The sequence below is a fragment of the Pelecanus crispus genome, chromosome 1, assembly GCF_030463565.1.
Source record: "Pelecanus crispus isolate bPelCri1 chromosome 1, bPelCri1.pri, whole genome shotgun sequence".
Classification (NCBI taxonomy): domain Eukaryota; kingdom Metazoa; phylum Chordata; class Aves; order Pelecaniformes; family Pelecanidae; genus Pelecanus; species Pelecanus crispus.
The window spans coordinates 192,953,600-192,967,017 of NC_134643.1; the positions used below are offsets into that span (position 1 = coordinate 192,953,600).

The 13,418-nt window shown below is 43.3% G+C and overlaps 1 protein-coding gene across 3 annotated transcripts in view; it reads right to left on the reverse strand.

Moving 5' to 3' along the window:
- EPSTI1 (epithelial stromal interaction 1) overlaps positions 1 to 10,735 on the reverse strand; it is a 56,378-nt gene extending 45,643 nt beyond the window's left edge. For all 3 annotated transcript variants that reach the window (XM_075710701.1, XM_075710693.1, XM_075710686.1), the window contains exons 1-2: positions 10,152 to 10,735; positions 281 to 339 (exon numbers count right to left, since the gene is read on the reverse strand). In XM_075710701.1, the coding sequence (XP_075566816.1) occupies positions 281 to 339; positions 10,152 to 10,348 (256 nt within the window). In that variant the 5' untranslated portion in view covers positions 10,349 to 10,735. The remainder of the gene's footprint in view (positions 1 to 280; positions 340 to 10,151) is intronic.
- Positions 10,736 to 13,418: the final 2,683 nt, after the last annotated feature.

Below are 13,418 nucleotides of genomic sequence, written 5' to 3' on the forward strand. Positions count from 1 at the left end.
TCAGTCTTGTAGATGCCAGCTAGAATGGCTCTAGCACTGAAATTACCGAAAACCTTTTCCTGAACAAGACTTATCCAGCATGAAGTTTAGCCAGATGAGAAGTTAATCTTAAGAAAAGCCTACACAATGATGGAAAATGCTCATAGCACTGACTTTACTGTCACAGCTGCACATATAAAAGCATTGTAAAAATTAGGATAAAAAGGGCAATAAAGTGCACAAACCCCTAAACTTATTCAAGTAGAAACAATGTATTATCATATTAGACAAATCAACTTACTTTGCTGCAACTGGTTTCTTCTGGTTTCGTTTGGAGTTATCAAGACATACGGGCTGACACTAAAATGAAAGAGAACACACTTTTATTTTTCCTGTCTGCAGAAGAACAGGACTGGAAGGGGTTTCCTTCGTCAGCAAGGTCAGTTTTCTGCTGTTGTAGCAAACAGCTTCATATCAAAACCAGTCTTTATTTTGATTCAGCTCTTCAGGAATTTTTGGTAAATACTCTAGAAATACTTGTTATATTTGGAATTCAGTTCAAGTACCAAGGGTAACATTTTCAGAAACTTTTAGCATAATCTTCACTTTTCTTATTTAAGTCTCACTCTAGACTGCTGACCTGAAATCTCAGACATTTCAAATCAAATCACTTCCTTGAATCAAACAGTTCCACGTGGTAGACAACAACTTCCACAGCTTGCTCAAGCACAGAGGAAGACCATTGTCTACCGGGAAGGACACTGGGGCTGGCAGTCCCACACCATACCTTGAGGGCATCAAGCACCTCGTAGATTTAGGCAGTCTGCCCAAAAATTGGCCAAGGAGCGTGCAAAATCATACTGTTTGTGATGGACCCAGGTGACTTGCCTTCAGACTGAGCCTCAGTTTCCTTGTCAGACTTGCTTTGTCAGGCACTGGGAATTCCTTGAGCATATTTATCTTGCTGTTATGCCTAAGGTGCAACTCACTGAATCAGGACAAAGACCCTATTTTGCTAGACTTAATTCAAAATGCAGTTGCTGTCTCAAGGAGCTATCAATCTAACACGACAGCAAAGAGGCAGGACAGGGTTCAGAGTGTATTAGAGACTCGAGGTGATCAAAAGAATGATGAAAACATGTCAGTTCCACTCGGAGAAAACAAAGGGTTTTATCTATGTGGTGTATTGTGTGGGTACAAGTTTACACTGCTCCTGCTCAGCAGAAGTTAAGGCACGGGGGTGCAGGTATACCAGAAATGGACTTAAGCAGCAGTTGGCTCTATGTATCAGAGTAAGCTCACATCTCTGCAGTATTCAGAGCGTGTTTTATCTACACGCATGGGCACAAATATTTCATCTGACTTCATTGTGGGGAAGGCCCAAGGAGAAGAGCAGAAAACAAAGAATAATGAGGGGCGAAGGCTGAGCCACTTAAAAGAAGAAAGGGACACAGGGGGTGGCTAGAGGACAAGCTAGGAAGCAGAGAAAGCACAGCTGGCTGTGGAAAAGTAATCAGAGAATGAGGCCTGAGACTAAGGCTAAAAAAGGGAATGAAAATCATGCAAAGAGATCAAAGTGCAAAAAGCTGCCTGCTGTTGTATCACTGTAATTCAGAGTTTGGGAAGGAAAGTATTTATATCCAATTACCTCTTTCTCTTTGAAGACTTATTCTAGGAGGACGTGGATTAATTTATGAGATTAAACTAGTAAAGATAGAGCTGAGAGCTTTAATAGTGCCATTTAATATGATCCTTTCCCTTCCTGCCAGCATACTCTGGTGCCCGTGAGACTGTTCTTCACCTCTCCACTGAATCCCAGACCCTCAAAGGCAGGAGCTGAGAGGGCAGCAATGCTCCTGCGGCATTCACAGCACAACTGCAACAGTTACTTAAAAGTAAGTTTTGACAACCCATCTTGCTTATGGCATAACATTCCCCATCAGTGATGGTTTTTCAGATTTTTCTTTATTTGACTGAGCAGTAGCATTTATAGTTTATCCCAAACTGCCTTTGACAAGCTGGTGTACAGTTTATCAGTTTCAAGATTTTTTTTTATTAGTTTTTCTTGGCTGTTTCAGATATTAAGATCATATTTCTCTCAAGCTTGTACACAAAAATTATTAAGTACCTTTTACACTCCCCTCCCTTTGTCAGTGAAAAAAGTGGCTGGAATTGTGAGTTGCAAGGCTACATATTTCGCCCCCCCCAAAACCATCAGCGCATCTCAGACATCCCACTGCTTCACAGCACTAGAGGGCAGAAGAGGTTTTATATCATCAGATGTACTTTGATGACTTCAAACAGTGTTCCGTTGTTTTTTTAAAATTAGGAATTAAAAAGAAAGCATGGACCTCTGCGTGTTGGCACATTATGAGAAATCACGTTATCAAACCTAGCTCTTATGCCATGAGCCATTTCCTTTATCTGCCTCTGTTCTTTTGGCTGGAAGGCTCACAGTCCAGGAGGCCAGGTGGGGGCCACTCTTCTGACATCTAACTGTGGTCATTATCCAGCACAGCACATGAAATACAGCAAAGATCAATCAGGTTACGAAAGGGGTAGAGGTGACACTACACTTACCACCAGTGAAAGCTGTGCTCTCTTTTCCAAAGAGTAGCATAAGAGTCACTGTGGTTAAAAGAGTGCTTACTTAAAGGCCAATTTGATTTCCATGTTATTGAAATAAAGGCAAAGTTAAAATAAAATGAGGATGTCAAGTCTTCAGTGGGGGAGGGGAAGGGAGAACAGGATACCAACTTTTGGTTGTCTTTTACCTAGTGCTTATACTCTGTTTTGCTCCAAGTTAGCCAAAAAAAAAAAAAAAAAAGCATTAGTGAGTTTATCTATTTTTATAGTGTTCACCTTGGTCTCTGGAAAGATAGATACGTAAGAGTGTAGCTTTGGGTGTACTGGGATCAATGAAGGGGAAGGAAGAGTGAGCACCCAGTAAACTTCTTGTGGGGTGGGTGAAAGTCAGGGTATGAACAGGTCCTTGCTTTTCAAGCCTACAGCAGGAGAGAAGACAGATGAGCTGTTGCCTGAGAGACACCATCTGCCCTACGGGTTCTAATGCTAAAATTAAAATCCACACCCAGCACCCCTCATTTTCTTGAGACTTTTTTTGAAGGAAAGAAAGTTAATGCAAAACCCCACCACCAGCTTTCACCTTGTGTTTTAGCCAGTTTGCAGGATATTGCATGCATTTCTTTGTTCAGACAAAACCTCTGATCCAGTAAAGCCTATAAAACCTGCTACAGCCTGTCAATTTAATATTCCAGTCAGTTTCTGAGTTGCCACAGTAGCCATGAGTCTGGAGCAAATTATCCTACTTACCTGGGTAGCAATTAAGGAAATGTGAAGATTTGAAGCTATCAGTGATGTGCAGACTTTTTGTACTTTATACCAATATACGAAGTACTTAAAAATGCTCAACCAGAAAAGATGATAAAGAATTTAACTTTTCAGGTTCCCTAATAATGATTCTTATTCTTATATGACTTAAGCCTATCTTTGAGGTAGGGTTGTTTCATAAATAAAAATACAGAAGTCATTGGGGGAGGGGGGAAGAACATCTTACCCAGGTTATAGCTCTTGAAAAAAGAGAAACAAATAGTCTTCTACCTTTATAGATCATATTAATCTTGATGAGACTTTTTGTCGTTTATTTTCTCCACAGAAAAGGGGAATATATTGACTAATTACACAGACTGAACAGATATTAACGAGAGTAAGAAAGTTATAACCCAATAAGAGAAGGTATCTGCATTGAAATAAAAACAAAAAGCAACCTCAAATGATTTTTCAAACAGATATCGACACCAAATACCACAGTAGTGGGAAGACAAACACCTATATAATGATATATGAATAGATATAAAAACATTTCAAGCAGGAGATACGTGCAATATGGTCATAGAAAATCTGCAAAGATAGTTTGAGTGATCAGCAACACAGAGAACACCATGTCTGCAATCTTAAATTCTGAATCCTGTGTGTAACTCTACTCATCTAACTAGCACCACTCAAGGACACTTTTTCAATACTTTCAAGGTACAGACCATAGAAACCTTTGTTCTACTTTCTTTCAGGTTTGTATAAAATAGTTTATTTCTAAAATTGAAAAAACATGAGAACTGCCATTCACCAATAATGTTGTTTGCAGAGCTGTGCCCTTCAGTTTTTCCTCAAGCCCGCTCCAGCCATCTACCACTGGGGAGCTTTCCAAATGAAGTGTGAAATAGTTTAAAGAGTCACAAAAGTAATGGCTCTTATAAACTATTTCCAGTTCCACTGTGTTTTATACTGCGGGTGCATCGGCACATGAATGCCACAAAGCTGGAAGCTAAATATTTTGCTCTGCTGGGCAATGTGCTCTCTGTAAGAGACAGAAACCAAGGAGACTGTAGTTGGAGAGCAACATAAATGACTAAAGCTCGGGAAAAAGACCTGGGCAGGTTCAGTCTGGAAGAAGGACTCAAGGGAAGATATAGATGAAATATTGCATTAAATAATATGTTAAGACTGAATTTAAAAGAGAAAAGTGACCAAGCTGCCAAAGGCAATCGTTGAATGTCCTTCAAGGATACACTAAGCTGAACTTTGCATTCAATTATCAGGAATTGTTTTAAGAGCAGTCAAGTCACACACGCCACCACAAAGTATTATTTTCACCAAGGCTCCCATGCCTGATGGAGCAGCCATATGCTGCTAAGCATCATGGAAGCTGCCAAGTCAGAGGGCTACAAGATGCCAAATCCCATTGAGCAGACAACAACTGTCCTGTAGGTATCCCTATTTTGCAATGCACACATGGCCAGATGCTAACGATAACTGCCAGCCACAGTTCTAGACCTCAGTCGAGCAATATGCTCTGTGCCCCGGTGGTTCCACAGGCATTGCTCAGGGAGGGTGTACAAACCTTGCGTGTGGCTTTGTGGCTCTGGCTTTCCATCTTTATCAGCAGCAGCATCTTACCAGTTTACAGCTCAGAGACAAAAGTGAATTACTGGGGCTTAACATTATACACTGTCTGATTCATCCTATCTGCGTGCGTGCTCTTGACACAAGAGGCAGAAAATAAACTGCATTAGCAGAAAATGTTTATCATCAAAAGTCTGCATTCATGGATTTTGTCCTGTGCTTGACACAGGCTAGGAGTGCACTTAATTACCACAGTTCAGCTGATGTCTGGAAGCTTGTTAAGCCAAGGTAACTCACTTCTATCTGGTCCCTCTGGTTAGCTAAAGTTTGCATTAAAACAGCCAACATTTTTGCCATAGTGAGGCCTCAAGACAAAACAAAGAGTTAAATCCTGCAGAAGTCAACTCGCACAGGGAAGGAGCAAGAAGGAAAACAGCAGCAGAGAGAGGCCCAGGAGGAGGTACGAGTCAGAAACAAGCAGGAAAGCAACAGACCTGTGGTTCTGCTGTTAGCACCCAAATCTCAATTCGCTGGTACTCACAAGCTTGTAGAGAAATTCCTGAAGTTAAAATTTGGTCCAAAGAGTAAAACTGAAACTCAGAACTGAATTTCCAAGAGTTAAGATGGGGCTTGGATTCAGCAGCTTGGTTTGGGTTTAGCATGAGATAGCACAGTGGAAAGAACAGCAGGTGCTTCAACCAGCACCCCACTTGGTGCAGTAAAAACACCGGTCTGGAAGACCATCTTAACCACCCTCTAAAGCTCCAAGGAAATTGTCACAGTGATGGATCAAATCAGGGAGCCAAGGGATAGCTCTCAGCCTAAACTCGGCTCGCAGCACAGCTTTCTCTCTTCCCTGAAAACGCTAACGTGCCATTAGTCAGCATATGCTCGTGGGCAGACTACACCAACGGGAGAGAGTTCGCTGTGGCAGTGTGGTAGACTAACATCAGACCCAACAAAGTCTATGAAGTCAGATGCTGCCGTGTTTATGCTGTCCCCAGGTCCCAAAGCAGCTCAGTTACCTCAGCACAGCACAGTGCCAGGGATGCAGCGAGCGTGCCAGAGCCAGCTGGAGCACCTGGTAATCACTAGCCGTGAGGAGCGCAGAGCATCTACACATGGGCAGGACAGGCACTGGGCTTGGCAACACCAGCGCTGAGCCAAGCTACCCCCCGCAGAGGTGTCCGTGTGTTGTGAGTCAGGCTTGCCAGCGCACCTGGAGAGCTGAGCAGGTCAGATGCTGTATGACATGAAGATTAAGACCTAAGATAGTGGCATGGTCATCTCTGCTTCCCCCGTTTTCTTTTCAACAATATATTTCCTCCTCCTCTGCCTCTACACTACAGTGTTTGTCATCATTTTATTGCCCCTGCCCAAACACACTATATATTCCCATATATTCCTTATTCATCTTCTCACCACAGCCCCTCATCAAACTATGCATCACATGTTCGTTGGGGTGTGTGCAAACAAAGCTCTTCCAAGAAAGCCTTCTAATACAGTAGCTAAAAGGATTTCCTTCCCCATACACACACATTATGAGGAACACAGCAACCCCCATCATCCAGATCAACAGAAACCTTACTGCACAGTTATCCTCTCCTATGGACTCAGTCACCAAACCCTTGGCTGGAGATAAGGATGGCTACTGACCACATTGAAGCCGGGCATCTCTGAATCGCCCCACTGGGCTGTAAAGATTAGTCCATCAGCCTGAAAGATTGAGAGCTGGGAGATTTCTCCTGTGCAGCAAATGCAGAGCTCAACTTTGAACAGATTGTCCATAAGTCAAATTACCCTTTTAGCACTCCCACCAGTGGCAGGGCATTGGGCAAAACAAGCATTTTGCTAAGCATCTGCCTCCAGTTTCATAGACTGATTTGGTGTTTTTAAAAAGAAATTTCAGGTCATGAAAGAAAATAAAATTTTCAGAACAACTGCTAAGTATACTCTATCAGCAAAAGATGGAGAAGTCTTACAACACTATAGATATATGTATTTTTTTTAATTCAGGATGAAGTTTGGAAAAGGAAGGAAAGAAAGCCCTGGTGGATTTGGCTCTGGCAGTCAAAGAAAATGATTTTGCGAGTCAAGCATTCTAGTAACTCTGCTCTCCTTTCATACAAAATGATGAGGGACTGTTACCAGCTGTGCGACGATATATCTTCAGATTTTGTTATTTTGAATGTGATTTTTTTAATGGATTTTACCAGAACCGATATTATTCTTGCCAGCTTTAAGGCACCAAGGACAGACTGCTGACTGGGGGCAGCATTTTCTTTTTCTGGCATTAGCTATAATTCAGCCTCTAATTCCCCCACTTTCCTCCACCTTTTCTTCTGTACAGACTTTTGTTTCTGAATAGACATGTACAGGGGCAATTTGGGAATTCACTTTCTACAAGTTAATTTCATGGCACTTAGCAGACAAAGTGAAGTAACTTAAATGGAAGCTTATTATTATAAGCAGTTTCAAGCACTTGTCATCCTGGTGATTTTTTCTCTGTGGCCTGAAACCACATCTTATATATAACTGGAGGGGGATGTGCAACTTTTCATTTCAATTTTGCATTTGAACAAGTATTCTGCTTAACTTAATTAGGACCATTTTAGTATCACTTCTCAGCCTTGACATATCATATAAGGGCTTTTCCAAAGCAAGAGAAAAATTACCCTCTAATACCAGTTGCCCACCTTGTACTTTTTAATAGTCAAGTTTGAATATCAGTTAGTGGATGAGACTACAACATGCTATGTCCCACACATTTCATGTGTCCAGTCTACGTGCAAGGTCACCTGATCTCACCCTAAGGTGCTGCTAAGGTGTTTTCCCACTCCCAATTGCTCTGATGCACAGCCTGAGACTGAGAGTTTGCGTGGAAACAACACACACACGCACACAGAGGCTTCAACAGAGACTCCAATTCCTGCTTTGCTGGCAGCAAAACCATATCTTGGCTGTTTCCAGAAAATAGCAAGCAGCACACAAGTTGGAGTAGAGCCACTCCTTGGCACAGAGGTATCCTACTTGGGCCCCTCATGTTCCCTCTGCCACACATATTCCTGAAAGCCTTCTCGGATAATGCTAGTCTGTGCATATTTTCTTCTACTGACAGCCTATGACTTCAGCTTTCCAACTGCTCTGTTCAACCCTTGGTTATCCTAGAGCCTGAAAACCTGGACTATTCTAAGGGTGTCCTAATATTTTAGTTTTAAAGATCATGTTCAAAAGGATTGATGGCTAAAAGGCTGAGTCAGCTTTATCACTGCTAAAATGGTATTTTAATCTGAGATCTTTCTTGAAACGTGACTTGAGATAACAGAACAAAGATAATAACAATTAATGAAATAGGGGGTTTTTTTAAGAATAAAGATCTCTCCATGACTGCTTCAGTATTTCGGATACCATCTACCACTTTAATCTGGGTTAGTTAAGGAAATCGCAGTTCAAGAGGCTTCATCTCCTTCAAACTGACTGCTAGCATCCCCCTCCTCAAGGGAGGGGAGCAAACTCCAGTCTTGTTCACTTCTTTTTTTTATCTGTTTCCCACTCATATTATGTGGTTTCTCTTTGAACCTGCCTTTCCCTCATTCCTTCTTCTCACTGACTACATACTAATGCAGACTTTAATTTCTACACTCCAGGTTTAGGAATAAATTCTTTGTTGCAACTTTAGGAAGACACAGAATCTTTTGTATCACATAGAAAAAAATATTATGCACACAGTCTGCAGTAGACACACAACAGCTTTCCCTCTGCAAGCATCATATAAAGATGAAAAAGGGAACAGGCTTTAAATTATTCTTCCCCAAAAGCTTATCTAGTTTCAGAGGGGATCCCATCATCCGGTCAGAATCTGTGTGAATATATTTGCTCTAGACTTAAATTCTGCGGGGAGCTCAGGCTAACCAACTGATTAAGTATTTACCTAACCTGTACCAGGGGCTTTGTATCCCAGACTAAATCCGGGCAAAGGCAGTAATACCAATGGGAAAACTCCCACTAGCCCCGCCCCCGCCCCACCCCCCCCCAAAAAAAAACCCACAGCAAAAAAATACCCATTGCACAAATATGGAAGCTAACTAGGGTGGCTCTTATTGTATGGTGGATATATGCCAGCGTGAGGGCAGGCAAGACAGAGGGTCTTTCATGGTTGGAAGTGGCAGAAAATAAACATAGACTCTAACTCAGGAATGGTTGCTCTCCTGAAAGTCAGTCATTAAAGTGCTGATGGATTTCAAACCTACCCAGCTCTTAATAGTCCCTGTATCATTACTACCTAGTAGGCAAACATTCACGGGTTACAATGGAAAGCTGCTGATTGCCGCTTGTGATTAGCAGCCTGCCACCTCTTTCACAGCGTGGCTCCACCTTCTTCATCCAGAAAGAAGGGAAAGGAAACTGAAACAGCCTCCAGTTTCTGTCAGCTGCTGTTTGAAAGGCGGAGGGGGAAAAAGGCAAGCTAAGCAAACTCTGCACATAATAATAATAGCGTTACATGCACTGATACAGCTCAGAAAAAGCACATTTGGGGAAAAAGACTGTAAACAATTACATTTGGTCAGCTAAGCGTATATGTATTAAGCAAATGTGCATAAAATACACACACACTACTGTCCGGTTCTATTCTGTATCATATCTGCAAGCTAGAGCCTATACAAGCTAAGAATTGTCACTGGAAAATCAGAGATGGACTGAGCGTAGATCCCAATAAGCCCGAAATGAAATTGAGGGCTGAAGCTTTGGCTTTACTTTTGTCAGCATGAAGTTGGTTAGAAGCTGTTCTGTGCCCTGGACTGCATTCAGATCAGTGGTGGAATGCAGTCTGTATCTATCTTTTAAGCCAAAGGAAGTATTTTTAGAGTTTCTAAGACAAAATATTAGGAGAGAGAAAACAGGGAGCTAGAAACAGATTTGAAATTTCACTTTGAAAAAAGATACCAAGAAACTGACACTATATACAGCAACATCAAACGTACGGAACCGGCTGCTGCTATCGCATGAGGTGTAAGCCATGCCATCACAAAGCCTGCCAGAACAACTCAGGTCCCATGTAGGAAGTGTCGTTCATAGGTAGGCTTCAGGCTGATCGCAGGTGGCTCTGAGAGGACAAGGACAAGCTGCTTGTGTGCCCAGTCCCATTCACAGGCTCTCTATATCCTGCCTTCAAAGGTGCACACCCCGAGTAAAGTGGAGAGCAGGCACCTGCTAAAAGCAACACCACCTCAGCCAGGCTCTTTGCTACTTACGACTGCTCTTGCTGTTGCTGGTAGACTGATGCTTGGCTGCTTTGCTCCTCTTCAGATCTTGTCAGCTTCTGAGGGTTTTCAGCCTCCTCTGTTTTATTGTTGCCATCCCAGAGGTAATCCTGAGAGGAAAACGGGGTACTGGAGGCAGCAGTCATCCTGTACCTGCTGCCTTCCCTCCATCCTCTAACCCCAGACATTGCTTCCGGAGTACCTTGCCTTGTCAGAAAGGAGTATTGCAGCTAAGGCTAGGGAAACACTCAAACCTCTGGAGTTCTCACAAGTTGGTTTCAATTCCGTCTAAGACCCACCCCTGCCTGGACTCACAGCTGTAAGACATGCAAATACATACACTGGTCTGAGTCATCCTCCAGCTGAAACTCAGTTTGATCACCTCAACCACAGCACCCAGGCAGACCGGACTCGTGGGGTGACAGCAAAGTTGGTCTATACTAGTAAAACAGTCAACAACAGTTTGTGCAGTCTTGGAATAGACTGCTTCATCATAAGCACGATGAGGCCTGGCTGAAAGCCCTATTTCTGACAATTTTTTACCCCAGCACTTCAAATTCGCTAATGACAGAGGGAAATAGCTCTAGGGGGGGTTGCTGGTTTCTATTTTGCAGGAGCAAGGAGAAAGTTGAAAGTGAAACTAAAAACTAACCCTCAGAAAAATCCTAAGGCAATGATCCTGCACAACTTCAATTCTGCCTTTCAATTCTGCTCAATCAGAAAACGTTTTTACCTCAGCCTTCCTAATTCTACCTGATGAATAGAGGACAAATACATGATCCTCTTAACTGAAAATGCAGACCCTTCAGTGAACACATCTGACCTCTGGTATTGTATCTATGGGATCTGCAGGGCTGGGGAAAACCAGCACTTAATATCACTAGTAAAATAAAGATGTTTGTCAGCTCCTAGCCCAAGAAAAAAAGAACTAGTAATGCTTCACAAGCTTTATGCAGCAGAGCTAGGGAAATTCAGCTCCACACATGCAGATCCTGTCACTTTTTGTCCTCAGCTGCCCAAGCTGCACTAAAACCACGTTGCTGAAGGGATACTTTTGTGGCTAGGTTTCCTGACTGTCCAAACTGTCTAGGTCTTAGAGCACACCCCACGCATGCTGGGAAAGTAGCAAGATAAAACACAACATGGAGAGCCACAGGCTCTCTCTGGTGTTCACGATGCTCCCTGGGGTGCCGTATGGGACCCCATGACCAGCAGCACACCTCCCAGAGCTGCCACATCCAGCGGCACCTATCTCCTAGGGCTGCCTGATGAAGGCAGCATCAATGGTTATGCCCTCCTGCCGTCCATCCTAACATGCTCTGCAGCAGAGATGATGTGCATTTGTACGCAAATCATTCTGTACAGACTCTGGAGTGCAATGGCAGTACGTTGCAAAGGGACGAGCTGGTGCAAAGTCCCTTGCACCCCTCCCAGAACTGTCTTGCTTCTGGGCCATGATGGGTCTAGCCTGGTCTATGAGTACACAGAAACACTGTGGGAGAGTCCAGTATAGTCACTTCTTGGAGACAGATAACAGAAGTCAACCAGAGGCCCTCTGCCTACCTTCTGCCAAGCCCTGATCTCTCTAATCCTGATCTCTCTCGAGACAATGATGCGGCATTCATTGAGACGTACGCAAAAGCCATCCCAGGTGCTTTGGATGCTTGCAGTGCAGTCTCTCTTTTTGGTTTCTTAGGGGAAGAATTGGTCTTTGGGATATTTTTTAAGGAGCTGGCTCAGCTGGGGGGATGGATGCCAGTTGCCTTTTAGCCGCCTGGGCCATTAATCGCAGAATCGCAGAATCATTTAGGTTGGAAAAGACCTTTAAGATCATCGAGTCCAACCATTAAGCTGATACTGCCAAGTCCACCACTAAACCATGTCCCTAAGCACCATATCTACATGTCTTTTAAATACCTCCAGGAATGGTGACTCAACCACTGCCCTGGGCAGCCTGTTCCAATGCTTGACAACGCTTTCGGTGAAGAAATTTTTCCTAGTATCCAACCTAAACCTCCCCTGGCGCAGCTTGAGCCCATTTCCTCTCGTCCTATTGTTTGTTACTTGGGGAAAGAGACCAATACCCACCTTGCTACAACCTCCTTTCAGTCAAGAGTGCTTGCTCACACAGCCCCTGTCTTGGTTTGGAAACTGCCCAGGAGGCCAGAGCAGGCTATAGGCATCTTTGACCCATGTTGTTTAAAGCATATGCTGCGGGCAAAGGAATATGTCTAGTTTCTAAGACATTGCTCGGTCGTAGCTGCAAGGCAACTCTTGATGATGCCAACATAGGCAGTTTCTTGCTTCAGAGTGTTCCAGGCTGGTGTGGGGGAGAGCATCTCCTCTGCCAGATGTCTTCAGGAATTGCTGGAAGAGCAAAGGGCTTCACAGCCTTGGAGCAGTTGTGTGGGCCTATTGTTTACTTGCATGCCTATTGTTTACTTGCATGCATGGCACTTGACAATCTGAGTCATCCCCTAAGTTGTCCAAGGAGGTGTTCAGGTAGGCCAGAAGGCTTGAGGCTTGCTGTCCTGCTTCATATGGGCTACCACCTGCTAAAGGCAGGCCCTGGGGAAGATCTTTTAACCTAGGTTCCCCCTCCTTTTGTTTTTTTGTACAAGGTGCTGGCAAATGAAAGTAAGCATCAAGCTTAGTCCCTTATGTAGGACTGTGGGGTAAATACATGAGGTGCAGAGAGAGTAGAGGCAGCGCGAATGATAGGAAAGTCATGTCTGAGGGCTGCAAAGATTTGTGGGGTAACAGCTGTGCCTACAGGCACCCTATTTGGTAAAAATCCAGCTTCAACATCTGGATTCTTCTTAACCCATGAGGAATGATGTCTTAATAACCCGAATTTAATTACAAAAAATTTAATTACTAGGCTTCTCCCAGCCACTTAGGCTCCTTCTAGCCTAGTGGAGGTCAGTCTTAAGCAGCATATATATGAGGAAGTCTATACTAGCTGGATTTAGGACAAAGGATCAGTCTCTGGCCCTATTTTATTTAGCGCTGTAGATGCTAAATAGATGCTAAAGAGTCTGTGCTTCCTAAGTATCAGAATGCCAATGTATTCAGCCTCTTGAAACATGCAAATCCCCACCAAATCTCAACCCTTCCCAAATCCTCCCTAAGAATTTTAACTCACTATTTATATTTTTCTAGACCCACCACATATTGGCTGCCTAGTTTATCTAATGGTTTATGCTTATAGTTGTCATATCCCTGACTGGGTCAGATGCCGTGCTGCATTGGCCCTTG